At 40.6% G+C, this 16,308-nt stretch overlaps 1 protein-coding gene across 7 annotated transcripts in view; it reads left to right on the top strand.

The window, feature by feature from the left end:
• LRP1B (LDL receptor related protein 1B) overlaps positions 1-16,308 on the top strand; it is a 765,918-nt gene that overhangs the window by 645,132 nt on the left and 104,478 nt on the right. For all 7 annotated transcript variants that reach the window (XR_014001603.1, XM_081167487.1, XM_081167486.1 and 4 more), the window contains 2 exons: positions 4,944-5,315; positions 14,487-14,676. Coding sequence is in view for 6 of the 7 variants with exons in the window: in XM_081167487.1 (XP_081023613.1) it covers positions 4,944-5,315; positions 14,487-14,676 (562 nt within the window). In the remaining variant the exon portion in view is untranslated. The remainder of the gene's footprint in view (positions 1-4,943; positions 5,316-14,486; positions 14,677-16,308) is intronic.

Genomic DNA, 16,308 nt, shown 5'->3' with positions numbered 1-16,308 from the left:
CTGTCATAGAGTGAAATATTATGTGTCATATGGCTGGAAAGTGTGTGTCTGAATTCAGCAGTGCTTAGTTTATTTTTTGGCTTTTAATATTGTTAATATTGGTTTTTAGATTATGAATGCTGTAGTACTTTATGAATCCTATAAAATAAACCAGCTCTGGGTTGATGGGAGATTGCCCAGGACATTTGAAGAAAATGCTGGAGGCTGCAGGGTAGAGGGAAAATTAATTATAAAAAAAAATCATTTGCTCTTGTTCTCCATTAATGGATGCTTCCTGCTGGATCAAAAGTTCCTGCACTCATGTAAGAGCATCAGTTGGATAAAACCCATTGTGATTACATTTTATTCTAATGTTACAAGAATATAGATGAACACAAATGTGAGGATTTTGTGTTGATTTCCCTATTAGGTCTGGTAACAGAGAACTATAATTGTGCATATATACACACACACAATACACTTAAAATTTCAGGAATACAAAAGGTCTTGCTTGTCTTTGTTTACTCGTGGTAAGTATAGATGCAATGACTCAATATGCTGCCTCCACTTGAGATGTCACTTTTTTATATAACAATGAAAACTGTGTGGAATATTATACACATAAATAAAAGGATCTTCTAAGACATCAATATTGCAGTTTATTAAATAAGTTCCTGAATTTCCAGTGTAGATAGTTTTTTAAAAAATAACTAAGAACTTTGTATCTCCTTAAAGACTAACGTATTTATCATGGTATGAGCTTTCACGATCCTCAGCTCACATCCTAAAATAGTGCAATAAATCTGTTAGTCTTTAAATATGCCACACAATGCTTTGCTGTTGTTTTCTGCAACATACTAACATGGCTAACACTCTAGAAGGTTTATTATATTTATTTTTAATTGCTTTGATAGATGATTGTTGCCCACTTCTGTTTATGTTACCTTCAGAAATAAAAATATTTGCGTGTTTGTGTGTTGTGCCTTAAAAATTATATCTCCCAGCTGAATTAGTAAGATTTAATGCCTGCTTCCTTCAAACAGGCTTTATGCTTCTTTTGAACAGTTTTATTCTGGTGAATGGTGCCTGTGTCTACAACTTGATTGCACTAGATGAAATAATAATGGGGGTAAGGGAGAATAATGAAGTAACATGCTAGAATTTGATGACTGACAGTTTGAAAAAAATCATATCTGAATGATATTAATACACTTTTCAAATTTTACTAGGCGACAAATGGCTAATTTGTCTGGGGGGAGGGGTTGTCAGTGAGCCAGGAAGACAAAGGGGGGAAACAGGTGAAAATATTTTGAAATGTTTTCTATCTCATTTCAACTATTTTTAAAAAAATAAGTTTTATTAAGATAGAAGTAATTAACACAGGCCTAAAGCTGTAAAGTAATTAACACAGGCCTAAAGCTGTAATTCATCGGTATCATGATGACCGTTCATGATGGAGGAAGGCACAGGCATAATTTCAGTGTTCACAAAACACCTGTTTTATCCTTTAACAAGTACTGACCCTCTAATGTGACCTTCTAGCAGAGACACCCGCATCTTCATTGTCAACAAGATCCTAAATACTGATAGCATTAACTTCATTTTTAGATAGTGGGTCTTAATTGAATGCATGGTTTAAAGGGCATTTAAAATCAGTGAAGTGAAAAGTAGTTGAAGCCAAAAGTCAGGTTTTCATTTGCACAGAGTCCCATTAAGGTCACTCAGGGTGTGTAAAGTTGTTGTAAAGAAACTCAAAATATAACAGGAATGCCAGTATTTGTGCCCCTATGAGGTCAGTTGGTGCTGTTAACACAGTACTTTGACTTAGTTTCCACAGGCACACTCGGTGGTCTCTTGAGACAGATGGAGACCAACAACAGAAAGGCATTACAACAAGCAAAGATGATCCAAAATATGTAACACTTTTAAATATGTTTAAGTTTACTGATTAAGTTTACTGATTAAGTGGCATATACACCCTTCCACAGCAAATATTAACCTTTGTAGCCTACTAAAATATTAATGATTGTAAAATTATGTCTCCAAAATATTTGATATTATTTGCATGGTTGCATAAATTTTTCCATCTAAAAGAAACAATTAAGTATTTCTAGGTTGCTATACTATAGTAAGTAGTATAAACTTCGTAACTGACATTAGCGTAAGTTGAATATGTTATGCTAGGTAACTAGAAGCTCATGGCTTGTTTGTGGCATTTGTTGTGCTAACTGCAGAGATGGAGAGGAGACCACAGAAAGATCATTTTTTGAGATAGCATTTTAATTTGCAAACCAACATTGCATGATTCACTGCACACTGGGTTTTCTGAAAGACAGCAACTTCTTGGAGCTGCTATTCGGAAAAGGAAGGAATAATTCAGGCCAACTTACAAATGCTTTAAAGCTGTGTTTAAAACTTCCATTTAAATCAATGGGGTTCAAAGTGCTTAACATGGCTGGATTCTGCCCAAAGGGAAAGGCCCTTCTGTGCATATGCTGTACACATCCATAGACTTGCACATAGAGGCTCAATGGATTGTGTTCTATTATCTGCTTGCTTGGCAAGGAAAGATGTCTCATGTGTCAGATTCTCAGGCCGCAGTCAGAGGTAACTGGCTATTCTCCAGGCATTCGGCTTGAGATCCTGGTTGACCTCCCCGTCTACGTCTCCCAGCAGGATACAGGCGAGGTCACTATCTGCGATCCCACTCAGCGTGAGAGGGACACACCAACTCCTCCATCCTCCCTGCTTCCCTCAGGGAGGGGAAAAGAGACAGACAGAAATCTATTTACATGTCTTTATTTCTGTCATTGCAGCAGTACAGAGAAACGTGTCTGCACTCTCCAGTCTCCAACAGTAGAGAGAAAAACTCCACCCCTGTACTTCCAGTACAGGTCAGATGACACTCTGAGCTAACATCCGGTGCTCAGCACAGTGAATAGACTGCCCCTTTGTTCCAATAGTACAGTCCCAAACATCAACATCCTGTTTTGCATTCCAGGCAGCTGCAGCTCGCTCTTGCATTGCTGCTTTTTCCTGACATCATGTGCTTAGATATACTGGGGACATGTAGTGTAATCTACAAATACACTTTATTTTGTTGTAATGACCCTTTTTTACCTCCCTTGCTCCCCCATACTGCACAGGCATCTGATACTTAAGCAAACCCCAGGCATATCTTACCGCAAGGCCAAAAGTCATGGCCAGGGCTTTTGTTCCAGCCCCTCTCAGGCAGGTGCCATTATAATAGAACAAAGGAGGTGTTCATGGTGAGTTCTGCCACCTCTTTTCCTAGGAAAATAGCACTGGTCATGGCACTGGAACTAACCCATGTTTCACTGGGAGATGTTTATTCTAGAACAGTTGCAAAAGCTCCCAACAAGGAACAAGATATTATCAGGGTAAATGTCATGGCAAGAGCTGTCAACTTTTGAACTGTTCTGTAGTTGGCCTTAACAGCTATTTGATTTGCAGCAATTTAGTAATGTGTACTTTTTGTGTCATGAAAAGCTTCACCTACTAATTTCTGCATATCAGTCTGCTGTGTTACAGAGGCAAGGAAAAGCCAGGCAATTTTTATGGCCACATGGCAACAGATTATGGGGTGTGAGATACTGAAATCAAAAATTAGTCTAGCGTTACTGCTGCTCAGCTGCTTTGTGTTGGTGGGAAGGGTTACATCAGCAGTGGGGAGCACCTCTTGAATTGTGCCTTTGGCTTATCTCCCATTAGCAGTGCACCAAAGTTACTGGACTGTGTTTACATGTAAACAAATGTCTCTATTGGAATGAACAATAATTGGTAGACGTCTTTAAAACAGTGAACAGTCAAATACACACAGACAAATAAAATGTTTATAGTGAACATTAGCTCCTTAAATCATTTGAATCTGGATTGAATTTGTAATCAAATCATTCTGTTTTATTACTATTTTCCCCCCTTTTTGTCTATGGAAGAATTCAGAAAAGCAAATATTTAAACATATAGGGTTAAGTATGCCTTCTGCAGACCGAAGGACTCCTTCTGTTCATGGAAGATGTTAGATCCAACAAGGAATCGCAGAGGGAATGAGGCAATCTTTTACCAGTTCCTGCTGTTGTTCTAGGGGGTCCTCCAACCATCTGGACCCAATTTTTTATGGATGGGGCTGCATAGGGATAGGGAAATCAACCAAAATCATCCCCTCATTCACCGGTGGGAGCATACCATTAGAAAAACACCGTTCGTGAAATTCTTCCAGCAGCAAAAGCAAATTCAGGATCCAAGCCATAATTAGAAACTGTGCTAACATCAAAAGTACAAATTAAAATTAATAGTTGAAATATGTTTTGACAACTGTGTTAGTAACAGGTTGGATTCCCAACATGAGGTACTGAAAAGTTGTTACTTTGACATTTGGTCCTTAAGTTATTCATTTTTGCCTGATTTAACAAATATTACAATGAACATTTATAACCAACCAGACCACTTAAAACAAAAGTCTGTGCTTTTGATTATATTTATATATACTTAAGTATTTCTAGAGATAGAATTTCTATATATTGATTTATACTGTTTACAGATACTTTCAATTTTTATATATATATAAAAACAACCAAAACCAAACCAGGCCTATACATACTTATTTGTTTTTAAATCATATTGAAATTAAAAGGACTTGTTTCCAAGTACATTTGTTTAAATAAACATTTCTTAATATTTCATATATCTCTTCTAATACCTCTAAAATAATAAAATATTCATAGCCGATATATATCTATAACAGTAATCCTTAGCAATTGTATAGAAATCTCAACAATTCTTTCAATCATTGATTAATGACTGTGGTAAATAATAGTTCCAGCAGAAAGGTAGAGAGGTCATTTTCATGATTCTGCCTTTCCCACTGTTCTAGAGGATCCCCCAACCCTCCATAGCGATATGGTAAGTTATAAAAATCAGAATTTTTATTGTTCTCCCTGCAGGAACCAACATCTGTGCAAAGAACAATGGTGGATGTCAGCAACTTTGCCTCTTTCGAGGAAACATGCAGAGAAGATGTGCTTGTGCCCATGGCTACCTAGCCGAGGATGGAGTTACGTGCCTGAGACATGATGGCTATTTGCTTTATTCAGGAAGAACAATATTTAAAAGTATACATCTTTCGGATGAAACAAATTTAAATTCACCAATACAACCTTACGAAAATCCTGAATATTTCAAAAATGTGATAGCACTGACTTTTGACTACAGCCAAAAAGGAAGAGGTACTAACCGAATCTTCTTCAGTGATGCACACTTTGGAAACATACAACTTATTAAAGATGATTGGTCTGGCAGAAAAGTTGTAGTTGAAAGTAAGTACACTTATGCATAGTTGTTTTTAAATCCACTTGTCTTTTAGTTATTTTTACCCCCCCCCCCAAAGTGCAACCATCTCATGCCCTAAATTATAACTGCAATAAATGAAGCTTTACAGTGCAGTGCTTACTTACTGGGACTTTATCTTTTGTACATATTTTTAGATCGCAGCCTTAATTGGTTTAATTTGTGGGATGGCAAATTTAAGGGTGCACTTTTTTACTGCTATATTCATAGCTGCCTGTTCCCATAATAGGGAATGAAAAAGAAAACATTCCAGCTAGACTTTTCTTGTTAGCAGTGAGTGGTAACTTTTGTTTATTAAATTGTAATAATCTTATACTTTGTTTAGACTCTCCAAACACAATATGTTGAGTTTTGGAATACACAATATTAGCTTAAATGGTTAAAAGGCAAGTGATTAATTACTGACTTTTAATTGATTGGAAGCTGTAATAATAAATTGGGCATCTAAGTATTTCTTAATCTAAATGTATTCTCTCAGGTTTTAGGATATCATCTGATACTGATGCACTGGTTGCAGCTGAACTTTTTTTAAAAAAATGATTTGCCTTCATTCACAATTGCTATTTCAATAACATTGAGCACTGGCTTCCAGTTTCAACTAAGTGATGTTTGCCCCAAAGAAAAACTGACCATGGTAAATCCCAAAATTCTTCTCTGTCTCAGATTCTAATCTGAGACAAACTTCATGCACAAGATTACAGAGGGCAATATTACTTGAGCTGGCCAATCTAATTTCTACATTTGTTTCATGAACAGATTGTAGAAGTGATATTAAGCAAAACAGTTAAGCAAAACATTTTATCATATATTTCTATTAGCCTCAGAGGAGATATAGTGGTGTAGGCATAGTGTCTGAGAGATTTAGATGTGACTCAGAGTTCTGCCTTTTAGGGGCTTGTAGCATTGGGGGGAGGGGGAAGTGTCATTGATGTAATTCAGGGTTTTAATCTTAGAGAGGGAATGAAGAGCCTTCCATGCCTGTTCATTGCTTTGACTATGATAATTGGGCTCTCCTACTCCAGTTAAGAGAAAACAAAATTTGTATCTGGCTGCTGTATATTCAAGCAAATATCTACAGTATTTCATTGAAACACTCAAGAATAAAATTGGTGATATTGAAGATACATTTCCACTTCACAGAAACTTTTACTACTTAAAAAGACACTATTTATTGATGGATTTTACACATCCCTAAAAGCAAATGGTTACCCAAATCCTACACGTAATTTAACATTTTCTTTGCACAGAAACCAAATTTATGACTTGTAAGGAGTCTTCCATTAAACTGGTTTCCAGTTCACTAAATCAGATTTACAACTCACTAGCACCCTATTCTCTAACATGTTTTCACCTCACTGGATACAGATTTACTACTTAGAAACAACCCATTATCTAGTATGTTTCCAGTTCACTGGAAACAGATTTACTACTCATACACAAACCATTATCAAACATAGTTCCAACTCACTGAATATTGATTTAGAATTCATAAACAGCCCATTATCTGACAAACTTTCAGCTCACTGAACAGATTTGCAACTCATAAACAACCCATTATCTAACACATTTCTAGCTCACTGAAAGTAGATTTACAGTGTATAAACAACCCATTATCTAACATGTTTCCAGTTCACTGAAAACAGATTTAAAACTCACAAGGATATCAGTCACTGACAAGTTTTAACCACCATAAATAAATATAAGAAGAGTTTAACTCACCATATGTTCGGTCAACTGTCATGTATGCTGCATTCACTTTTTCAAATTAAATACCATATTGTAAGCATAGGATTAATATAATAAAGGGGTGTGTGCTTGTGTATGTTTAAAATGTAAGATCAGCTGCGTTGTCAACTTGTGATCTCTTGCACATGAACATTACTAGTGAGAAAAAGATTGCTCTCCAACATTGGGGATTTTAGATGTAAAACTATTATGGTTTTTAAAGACTAAATTAGTGGTTGGTCAATAATAAACCTGGTATTGGTTGTTGTTATTTTGTTAGATTATTTACCTGTAGTGGTGCATAAGTAACTGTATAAGAGCAGTGGCGTAGCGTGGGGGGTGCAGGGGGGGCCGGCCGCACCGGCCGCAACATCTGGGGGTTAGGGTTAGGGGGCGCAAATCCACGGGTTAGGGGGCACAAATCCACGGGTTAGGGGGCGCAAATTACTTGCCTTGCCCCAGGTGCTGACAACCCACGCTACGCCACTGTATAAGAGCAAGTTAAGACTGACAGCATCTTCTCCTTTTATGTTTGAATTATATTAGTAAAGTTCTTCAGTTGAATGTCCGTAAGAATGCACTGCATCCTTTCCAACCTGGATTATGCACGGAGTAGCATGGGGGCGGGGAAGAGGAGAGAGCTTGCAAAAGTCACAAACCAGGATAGGAGTAGTGGGAGATAGGCTTCTATTAATATATAATTATCATTTTTAAATTGGGGGGTGGTGGTTATAGATCATTTACATCTTAGATTGGAGGCAAGGACTTATCTTTTATGCCCATGTAACTCTGTAAGGTGCCATGCACTATGATGGTGCTAAATAATAAAAAATATTATTGCTTTATCACTGAAAAAATTAACAACAACAAATAAATTTATATACCACCTTTCATCTGAGGATCCCAGAGCAGTTTACAGTATTCTTTTGACAGTCCTGACAAAACTTTAAAAGCTGCTGTTTTAGAATTGTTTTGCTGATGGTAACAACTAGGGGTGCAAGTTGCGTTTTCACTTGTATTTGGTTTAAAATTATGGTGAGTTGGAGCCAGACTTGGGGTTAATGCAGCTCCGCTTGCAATGAAGGTTTCCAATGAAGGAAAGGGATGGAGAAATAGATTCCCTCAGTTATCCTTCCCCATTTTATTACTTACTATTCAGCCTTACTAACTTGGGAGTTGACTAACAACAGTCCTACAGATGATCTCAATCATCCAGTTTGGATAAATAGGTCCAGGTTGTCCATAAGGTAACTAGGACCTAAGTTGTTCAGAACGGTGTAAAAAAACCTTGAGCCTGACCTGGTAGTGGATGGGAAGCCAGTGCATTTTATTTATAAAAAATAGCAACAATGATGCCACTGCATTCTGGACCAGTTGATTTTTCTGGATGAGGCCTAAGGGAAGCCGCACACAGAGCGTGTTGCAATAAACCAGCCTCGAGTTTACCAAAATATGTACTACAGTGGTCAGGCTGTTCAGTAATGACTGTAGCTGATGATGAAGGTGATAAAAAGGCATTCCTAGACGCAAAGGACAGTTGTACCTCTAGTGACAGAGATGTGTGCAGGAGTCACCCCCAAGCTACATAAAGGTAAAGGGACCCCTGACCGTTAAGTCCAGTCGCGGATGACTCTGGGGTTGCCAGCGTTTTGTCCGCAGACAGTTTTTCCAAGTCATGTGGCCAGCATGACTAAACCGCTTCTGGTGGACCAGAGCAGCGCACGGAAATGCCATTTACCTTCCCGCTGGAGTGGTACCTATTTATCTACTTGCACTTTGACACACTTTCGAACTGCTAGGTTGGCAGGAGCAGGGACTGAGCAGCGGGAGCTCACCCTGTCACGGGGATTTGAACCGCCGACCTTCTGATCGGCAAGCCCTAGGCTCTGTTGTTTAGACCGCAGCGCCACCTGCGTCCCTATCTACTCCTACTCCTTAAGAAAGAAGAGGTAACTTGCCTATTGCCTGGACACGGGGACCACCCATCCAAATCTTCCCATGATTCAAGCATAGTTTATAGGGGGGCCCCTCCAATTCACCACTGCATTCACACTGGAGTTTTGACAGCCTCTTCTGATTCAGATGCTACAGAGAAATAGAGCTGTGTTGGTGGCACTTTGCTCCAAAACTTCTAATGGCTGCTCTCAACAGCTTCATCAGCTTATTCATTGGACTCCAGTTCCTTTCAACTCCTATATCATGACGTAGTTATGAAGCCAATACATATCTTTTTTAAAAAATCTGACAGAGGAAAGGATTTTAAAGGACTGAGTGAGAAAAGCTAGTATTAATTCAGCGCCGAGTGTATATATATATATATATATATATATATATATATATATATATATGGAAAATGTTATTGATTTGCTTTTGTCAGTTTGTCACATTTTTCATAATATTAGTGTTCTGAATTGAAAGGCTGCCTAGACTATTTGTACCTTTAAGCAATAGGAGTTATAGAATAAAAGTCAATTTATCCCTAACACAAAGTGACTGGCTTTGTAATATATTGCATATCTCTCCACTGAGGTTGTTCATATGTGTGTTACTGTTCCTTTTAGTTAAGTGGTTCCTATTTAACTGCCAGACAAAAGCATCTAGGTTAGCATTTATCTTATTGAGTATGATATATATTTTAGGTTCCCTTAATATTTTTAGGCTTCTGTACAATAACTTTTTCTATAATAAAAATTTAAGATCTTTATATCATTTTTGTAATTTCACCATGAGTTGAATAAAATATGAAGTCTGTGGCAATCCAGGAAAAAAGTATTAAATGTTTTGTGTTTTTCACTAATAAGCTCCATAGAAATTGCCTAATATTTAACTTTCTTTATGGTGTATAAAGAGTCCCGCAAAAAGCATGTGTCATTATAGTGTTAAATCTCTATTCCGATGAGTTGGTTGATGAGTTCAGTAAGTGCCACATTTTCTAATTTTACAAATTGCATATGCATACTTATTTTATCATGCTAAGTAGCATCTTTCTTTTAATGTTTGCAAAAAGGATCTAATCAGACAATCAAACAATCTGTCAGTCAGGAGACAAATTCTTCATCCTGCCAATTTATTCATTTTTATTATAGCTTATTATTACATGTTGGGGGTGGGGGTAGGCAATTGGTGGTTTGTTGCTTTATGACTATCTTAGGAACCCACTGAAAGAGTAAAGAATTAATTAGTGCTCTCATTGTGCCATTTATAATTTGTGTGAACTGTTGAATCATATCCTCATATGGTTTATTGCTTCAAAACACTGCTTTAATATCAGTCACCAAATGGTGACCACCTGTTGTCTGTTACAAATATTCTGTATGAACAGATTGTCAGAAACCAACCTCATTCCCAGCATCTGGGCTAGGAAAGCAACTGACAGACTCTTCCTGAAAAGGTAAATTGCGTGAACACAATGAGTGAGCACAGTAAACAAGAAAACAAGCAGTACCGATAAATGCATAATATGGTTAAAATGCCTCCAAAAATGCATTGACCACAACTCAGCTCACAGTATTCTTTAGGCCAAACACCTAATTATGTATGGCTATTATTAGTTCCCAGTTTTAGCATGTACAGTGGTGAGAGAACAGATTGTATTTGTTGCTGAAATCTGTGTTTTCGTAATCATCCACTAGTCTTTTCCACCACCGCCACTGTGTTTTTCTCATTATCCGGTGGAAAGATTTATGTAGGAACTTTCTTTGTGTGAAAATGAGGAATGTGCATCAAGCTCTTCAGCTGCTTTTAGTTCAGCAACCCCCAATATTGTTTGGAAAAAATTCATGGGGCCAGGGCTGGCTAGCCTGCCATCGTCTGCTCCTTTCTGGCCTCCTCCTACTCCCTTGCCTCCTTTAGTGAAAGGAGAGGCTGCAAAGGAGGAGGTGGTGATGGGAAAGCTCAGGTGGAGGTGGGAAGTATTTCTGTTTCGCCTCAAATGGCAAAACATCCTGGGCCAACCCTGCATGGGGCATAATAGGCTTCATGTACCTTATTCACCATGTCTCAGAGGGCTGAGGTTGGAGGAGGAATAGCTGTGCCTTCTGTTTTTGTAGGATATTTTAAGAATAGAATCTTAAGAACAAGAAACATAATACGTTGAATGAACTTAAAACATGGGGAAAATAATATTTACAATCTCTCTGTGTGTGTATTTCTAGTTTGAACTAACCAGTTGTAAAAGTGTCAATTGCAATGGCTGGTGTTTTTTAGTTGTTTGCATTGTCTATGCACAGGAAAGGGTGTTTCGTGTGATTTCATCAGTTATTTTGTTATTTATTTGTTATTCCGTTTCCCAGGCAAGTCAGATGAAGAGCAGCAGGATAGTATTCATGGGCTGCATCTCATTGGTGGGATGTAATCCATCTTTGTTAAGTTCAGTAAAAGTGATAGATGGCATTTGGCAATGTAATGATGTGATCACTGTACCATTGCCTCTGTAAATCATAAGCTGTTGCTTTCCGTTGTGTAGACAGTTAATCAGTTATATACCATATTACTGATTTAATTCAGATTGTCAGGAGCAGGTGAATAATGTGAGTGTTGTATATTAATATCATATTGTATTAGTGTTCACTTCATTTGAAACTCATAAACTCATAAACGAATTGCTTCATGAATGAAATGAAATAAATATAATTGGTGCTCTCTGTATTGAATGCCATCAGTGCTTTAATTTAGGCACTAAAGTGTGGGGTGGAGAGATAGTGATCTGGCCCACTAGCCTAAAAAGCTTCCCCACCCTGATTTAGTGTGTTAGGGCTGAAAATATTATATTGATAGATATATAAATCCTATGCATTATTACAGATTGAGAAAATCAGTGTATGGCATTGATTTTCATGTTATCAAAATATTATTTGACACTTCAGATGACAATGAAAAATATCATGAGTTTGTTGGCAAATAATTAGTGTATGACAGTTGCTAATGGTTTCATATCCATCTTTAATGGCTATTTCCAATAGGCTACATTCCAGTTGAAATCAAAGGACTTGCAGCAGTCCCCATTCTCCTATGGCTTCTGAAGGGGTCATTTTATTTACTTACTTTCCCTGACAGTTCTGCAAACCCGCACAAACCAACCCCTACTACATTTACAAACCATTATTTATAAACTGCATTTATGTCCCCCTGCTACATGTACAAACCACTCTGATTGCTGTGTATGTTGGGAACGTTTCTCCAGCTGCCAGGCAATATACAGTGGTACCCCGCAAGACGAATGCCTCGCAAGACGGAAAACCCGCAAGACGAAAGGGTTTTCTGTTTTGGAGGCGCTTCGCAAGACGAATTTCCCTATGGGCTTGCATCGCAAGACGAAAGCCCATAGGGAAATGCTGGCGGTCGGGAGCAAAGACTTTCGCCCACAGCCGGCCTTCAGAAGAGGACCTCTTCTGAAGGCCGGCGGGGGGCAAAAGTCTTTGCTCCCCCCCGCCTGCCTTCCCCCCGCCTGCCCCGGGCGATCTTAAAATGCTGGCGGGCGGGAGCGAAGCGTTCGCTGCCGACCCCCAGCATTTTAAAATCTCCAAGGGACAGCAGAGAAGTCTCTGTCCCGGGGAGATTTTAAAATGCTGGGGGTCGGGAGCGTTCGCTGCCGACCCCCAGCATTTTAAAATCTCCCCCTGTCCCGGGGAGGTTTTAAAATGCTGGGGGTCGGGAGCGAAGCGCTGCCGACCCCCAGCGTTTTAAAATCTCCCCCTGTCCCGGGGAGGTTTTAAAATGCTGGGGGTCGGGAGCGAAGCGCTGCCGACCCCCAGCGTTTTAAAATCTCCCCCTGTCCCGGGGAGGTTTTAAAATGCTGGGGGTCGGGAGCGAAGCGCTGCCGACCCCCAGCGTTTTAAAATCTCCCCGCGTCCCGGGGAGGTTTTAAAATGCTGGGGGTCGGGAGCGAAGCGCTGCCGACCCCCAGCGTTTTAAAATCTCCCCGCGTCCCGGGGAGGTTTTAAAATGCTGGGGGTCGGGAGCGAAGCGCTGCCGACCCCCAGCGTTTTAAAATCTCCCCGCGTCCCGGGAAGGTTTTAAAATGCTGCGGGTCGGGAGCGAAGCGCTGCCGACCCCCAGCGTTTTAAAATCTCCCCGCGTCCCGGGGAGGTTTTAAAATGCTGGGGGTCGGGAGCGAAGCGCTGCCGACCCCCAGCATTTTAAAACGCTGTTCCGAAGGGGGGGCGGGAACACCTGCCCCAGCCGCCCCACTTCGGAACGCTGTTCCGAAGCGGGGAGGGGGGCGGGGACACCTGCCCCAGCCGCCCCACTTCGGAACGCTGTTCCGAAGCGGGGAGGGGGCGGGGACACCTGCCCCAGCCGCCCCACTTCGGAACACTGTTCCGAAGCGGGGAGGGGGGGCGGGGACACCTGCCCCAGCCGCCCCACTTCGGAACGCTGTTCCGAAGCGGGGAGGGGGGTGGGGACACCTGCCCCAGCCGCCCCACTTCGGAACGCTGTTCCGAAGCGGGGGGGACACCTGCCCCAGCCGCCCCACTTCGGAACGCTGTTCCGAAGCGGGGAGGGGGGGCGGGGACACCTGCCCCAGCCGCCCCACTTCGGAACACTGTTCCGAAGCGGGGCGGGGGGCGGGAACACCTTCTGAAGGCGGGCAGGGGGCGAAAGTCTTTGTCCCCCCTGCCTGCCTTCCCAGGGGCTTTTAAATCGCCCCGGACAGTGGAGAAGTCCTCCGCTGTCCGGGGCGATTTTAAAATGCCACCCGCCAGCATTTTAAGATCGCCCTGGACAGCGGAGAAGTCCTCCGCTGTCCCAGGGTTTTTTAAAATGCTGGGGGTGGGAAGAAAAGCCCTTGTTCCCCCCCCCAGCCTTCAGAAGAGGTCCGGGGACAGACTGTCCCCGGACCTGGTCTGAAGGCGGTTTCCCTAGGAACGCATTAATTGATTTTCAATGCATTCCTATGGGAAACCGTGCATCGCAAGACGAAAAAACCACAAGACGAAGAGACTTGCGGAACGAATTAATTTCGTCTTGCGAGGCACCACTGTATGTTGGAAGCATTCTGTGTATGTATGGAAGCTTTGCAGTATCCAGTAGTTCGATGATATTCAACATTAGTCGTACCCCAAGTAGAACCTTTGAAAACTCTGCATATGCCTTAGCTGGCTATCACTCTTTATTCTTGATTCAAGATAACTCACCCCCAACTCACATTCCAATTGTTGTATTTATCCACTGCTGTTAATGCAAGCTATTATTTAACAAGCATATTCAATCATGTTCAATCATATTCAAGTCTTATTCAACCATTATTTTCCAGAATAATTATTAAAACATTCATGTGTCCATTAGCATTGCACAGGTAGCTTATTTTTGTGTGGTAATTACATTTTTTTTGCATGTGTGACAATGACAGTTTTACACAACTATTTTGGAACGTGCTCACTTGATTTAAATATAAAATATGTGTTCTCTATCAGATGTCGGTTCTGTGGAGGGTCTTGCATATCATAGAACATGGGATACTTTGTACTGGACCAGCTCTACTACGTCTTCTATCACAAGACACACAGTTGATCAGAAACGGAGAGGTGCTTTCAACAGAGAAGCCGTCATAACTATGTCTGAAGATGATCATCCACATGTATTAGCTCTTGATGAATGCCAAAAGTAAGTGCCAGAGTCATATTCGTTACTGTGTGACAAACTTTACATTGTCAAGTTAGGTTCCTCTTGGTTGCATTAGGAAACAAACAGTGTTGTGTGTATATGTTTCTAATATGAGATAATTCCCATCAATCATAGTTTATGGGACTACCAAAGAGTAAGTGCACCTTAATGTTTTTAATGGATTTTGCCCAAAATGTCTCGATTTCTACAAATTCCTTTTGGTATTAGATAGTGTTCTTTATCTTTTTGCTTACTTTTTGATGCTTGTAAAAAGATTCAAGTTGTGTGGGGTAAGGGCAATCATTTGTTTGTATATGTTGCCTATGCAGGTTTCTAGTCTTTTATTCCCCACGTCTGAAGGACTTGTCAAATGACACCCCACCTTCCTGTTGGCTCCTAAAGTATCCCCTATTTCCTTTACTGACATGTAAAACAGTACGGTGGTGGTAGTAGGAAGTGTTTCTCCCCAATTCCTCTTCTTGTATCCCAGCACATTGGAGACTGCATCAGAACTGGCAGAGCAGTTGAGTTTGGGTGTTGGAATCTCCATACAGGCCTTGTGGCCTGTAGTCTCAAGACCCACCTATCTGCCTAATGTGCTGAGGCCAGAGTTATGCACCAGGGAGCCCTTCAAGACAAATGAGTGGAAAGAAGAAAAAATAATATGTCTTTGCTGCTACTGCCACCTCCTAATTGTAGGAAAATAAAGAGAAGGGTTCTTGAGGGACTGGTAGCTATAGGGGAAAGGAATGCCATAATGCTTTCTATTGCACTGCTCTTCTTCCAAGTTGGAGATGTGACAGTTTCCAGGCTTCTTGAAATCTCTCTTTTAAAGTCCTCTTCTCCAGACATTTGTTTTCAAGTCAATCTTGGATGAATATCCATGGCATCTCAACCCTGAGATTGGATTGTTAGAATCCCTGAACAGAAGTGGCACTGTACTTTTTGAGAATTCTAAGGAAAAACCATCTTCCGCAGAAACTGCTGCTTGCCTTCTATCACTGTGCCATTGAGAGCGTGCTCACTTATGGCTTATGTGTGTGGTACGGAAGCTGTACTACCCAGGACAGGTTGGGGTTGTGCAGAGTTGTTAAGGCAGCAGAGAGCATTGTTGGCTGCCCACTCTCCACCTTAGAGCAGATTTATGCCACAAGGTGCCATAGGAAGGCACTGGACATAGTAAAAGATCCATCGCATCCTGGTCACTGTCTCTTCGAGCTCTTGCCGTCGGGACGGAGATACAGGACGATGAAGACAAGAACGAGTCGTCTTAAGAACAGCTTCTTCTCCAGAGCGATCTCGGCCCTGAATGGGAAGCCTGGACTTTGAAAGTCATCTAATCTTCCTTGCTGTGTTAGACTGTATTGTTTTAATTGGTGTTTTTATAGTTGTTTTGATTTTGTGTGGAGTGCCCTACCTGGGTGGATGGAGCAGCCAAGTAATTTCGTTGTCCCCGAGAGGGGGCAATGACAATAAAGATATTATTATTATTATTATTATTATTATTATTATTATTATTATTATTATTATTATTATTATTACTTTCTAGTGTGGCACTTCACCATCCTAATGTGGGGATTTGTGTGTGTGCGTGTGTGTCTAGATTGCCTTTCAGCTTTTGGTGGTGGGGTT

Source organism: Podarcis bocagei (assembly GCF_964188305.1).
Source record: "Podarcis bocagei genome assembly, chromosome: 1".
In the NCBI taxonomy this organism is placed as follows: Eukaryota; Metazoa; Chordata; class Lepidosauria; order Squamata; family Lacertidae; genus Podarcis; species Podarcis bocagei.
Note: the sequence above shows the minus strand (reverse complement) of the source record. Positions and strands in the feature narration are given on the sequence as shown.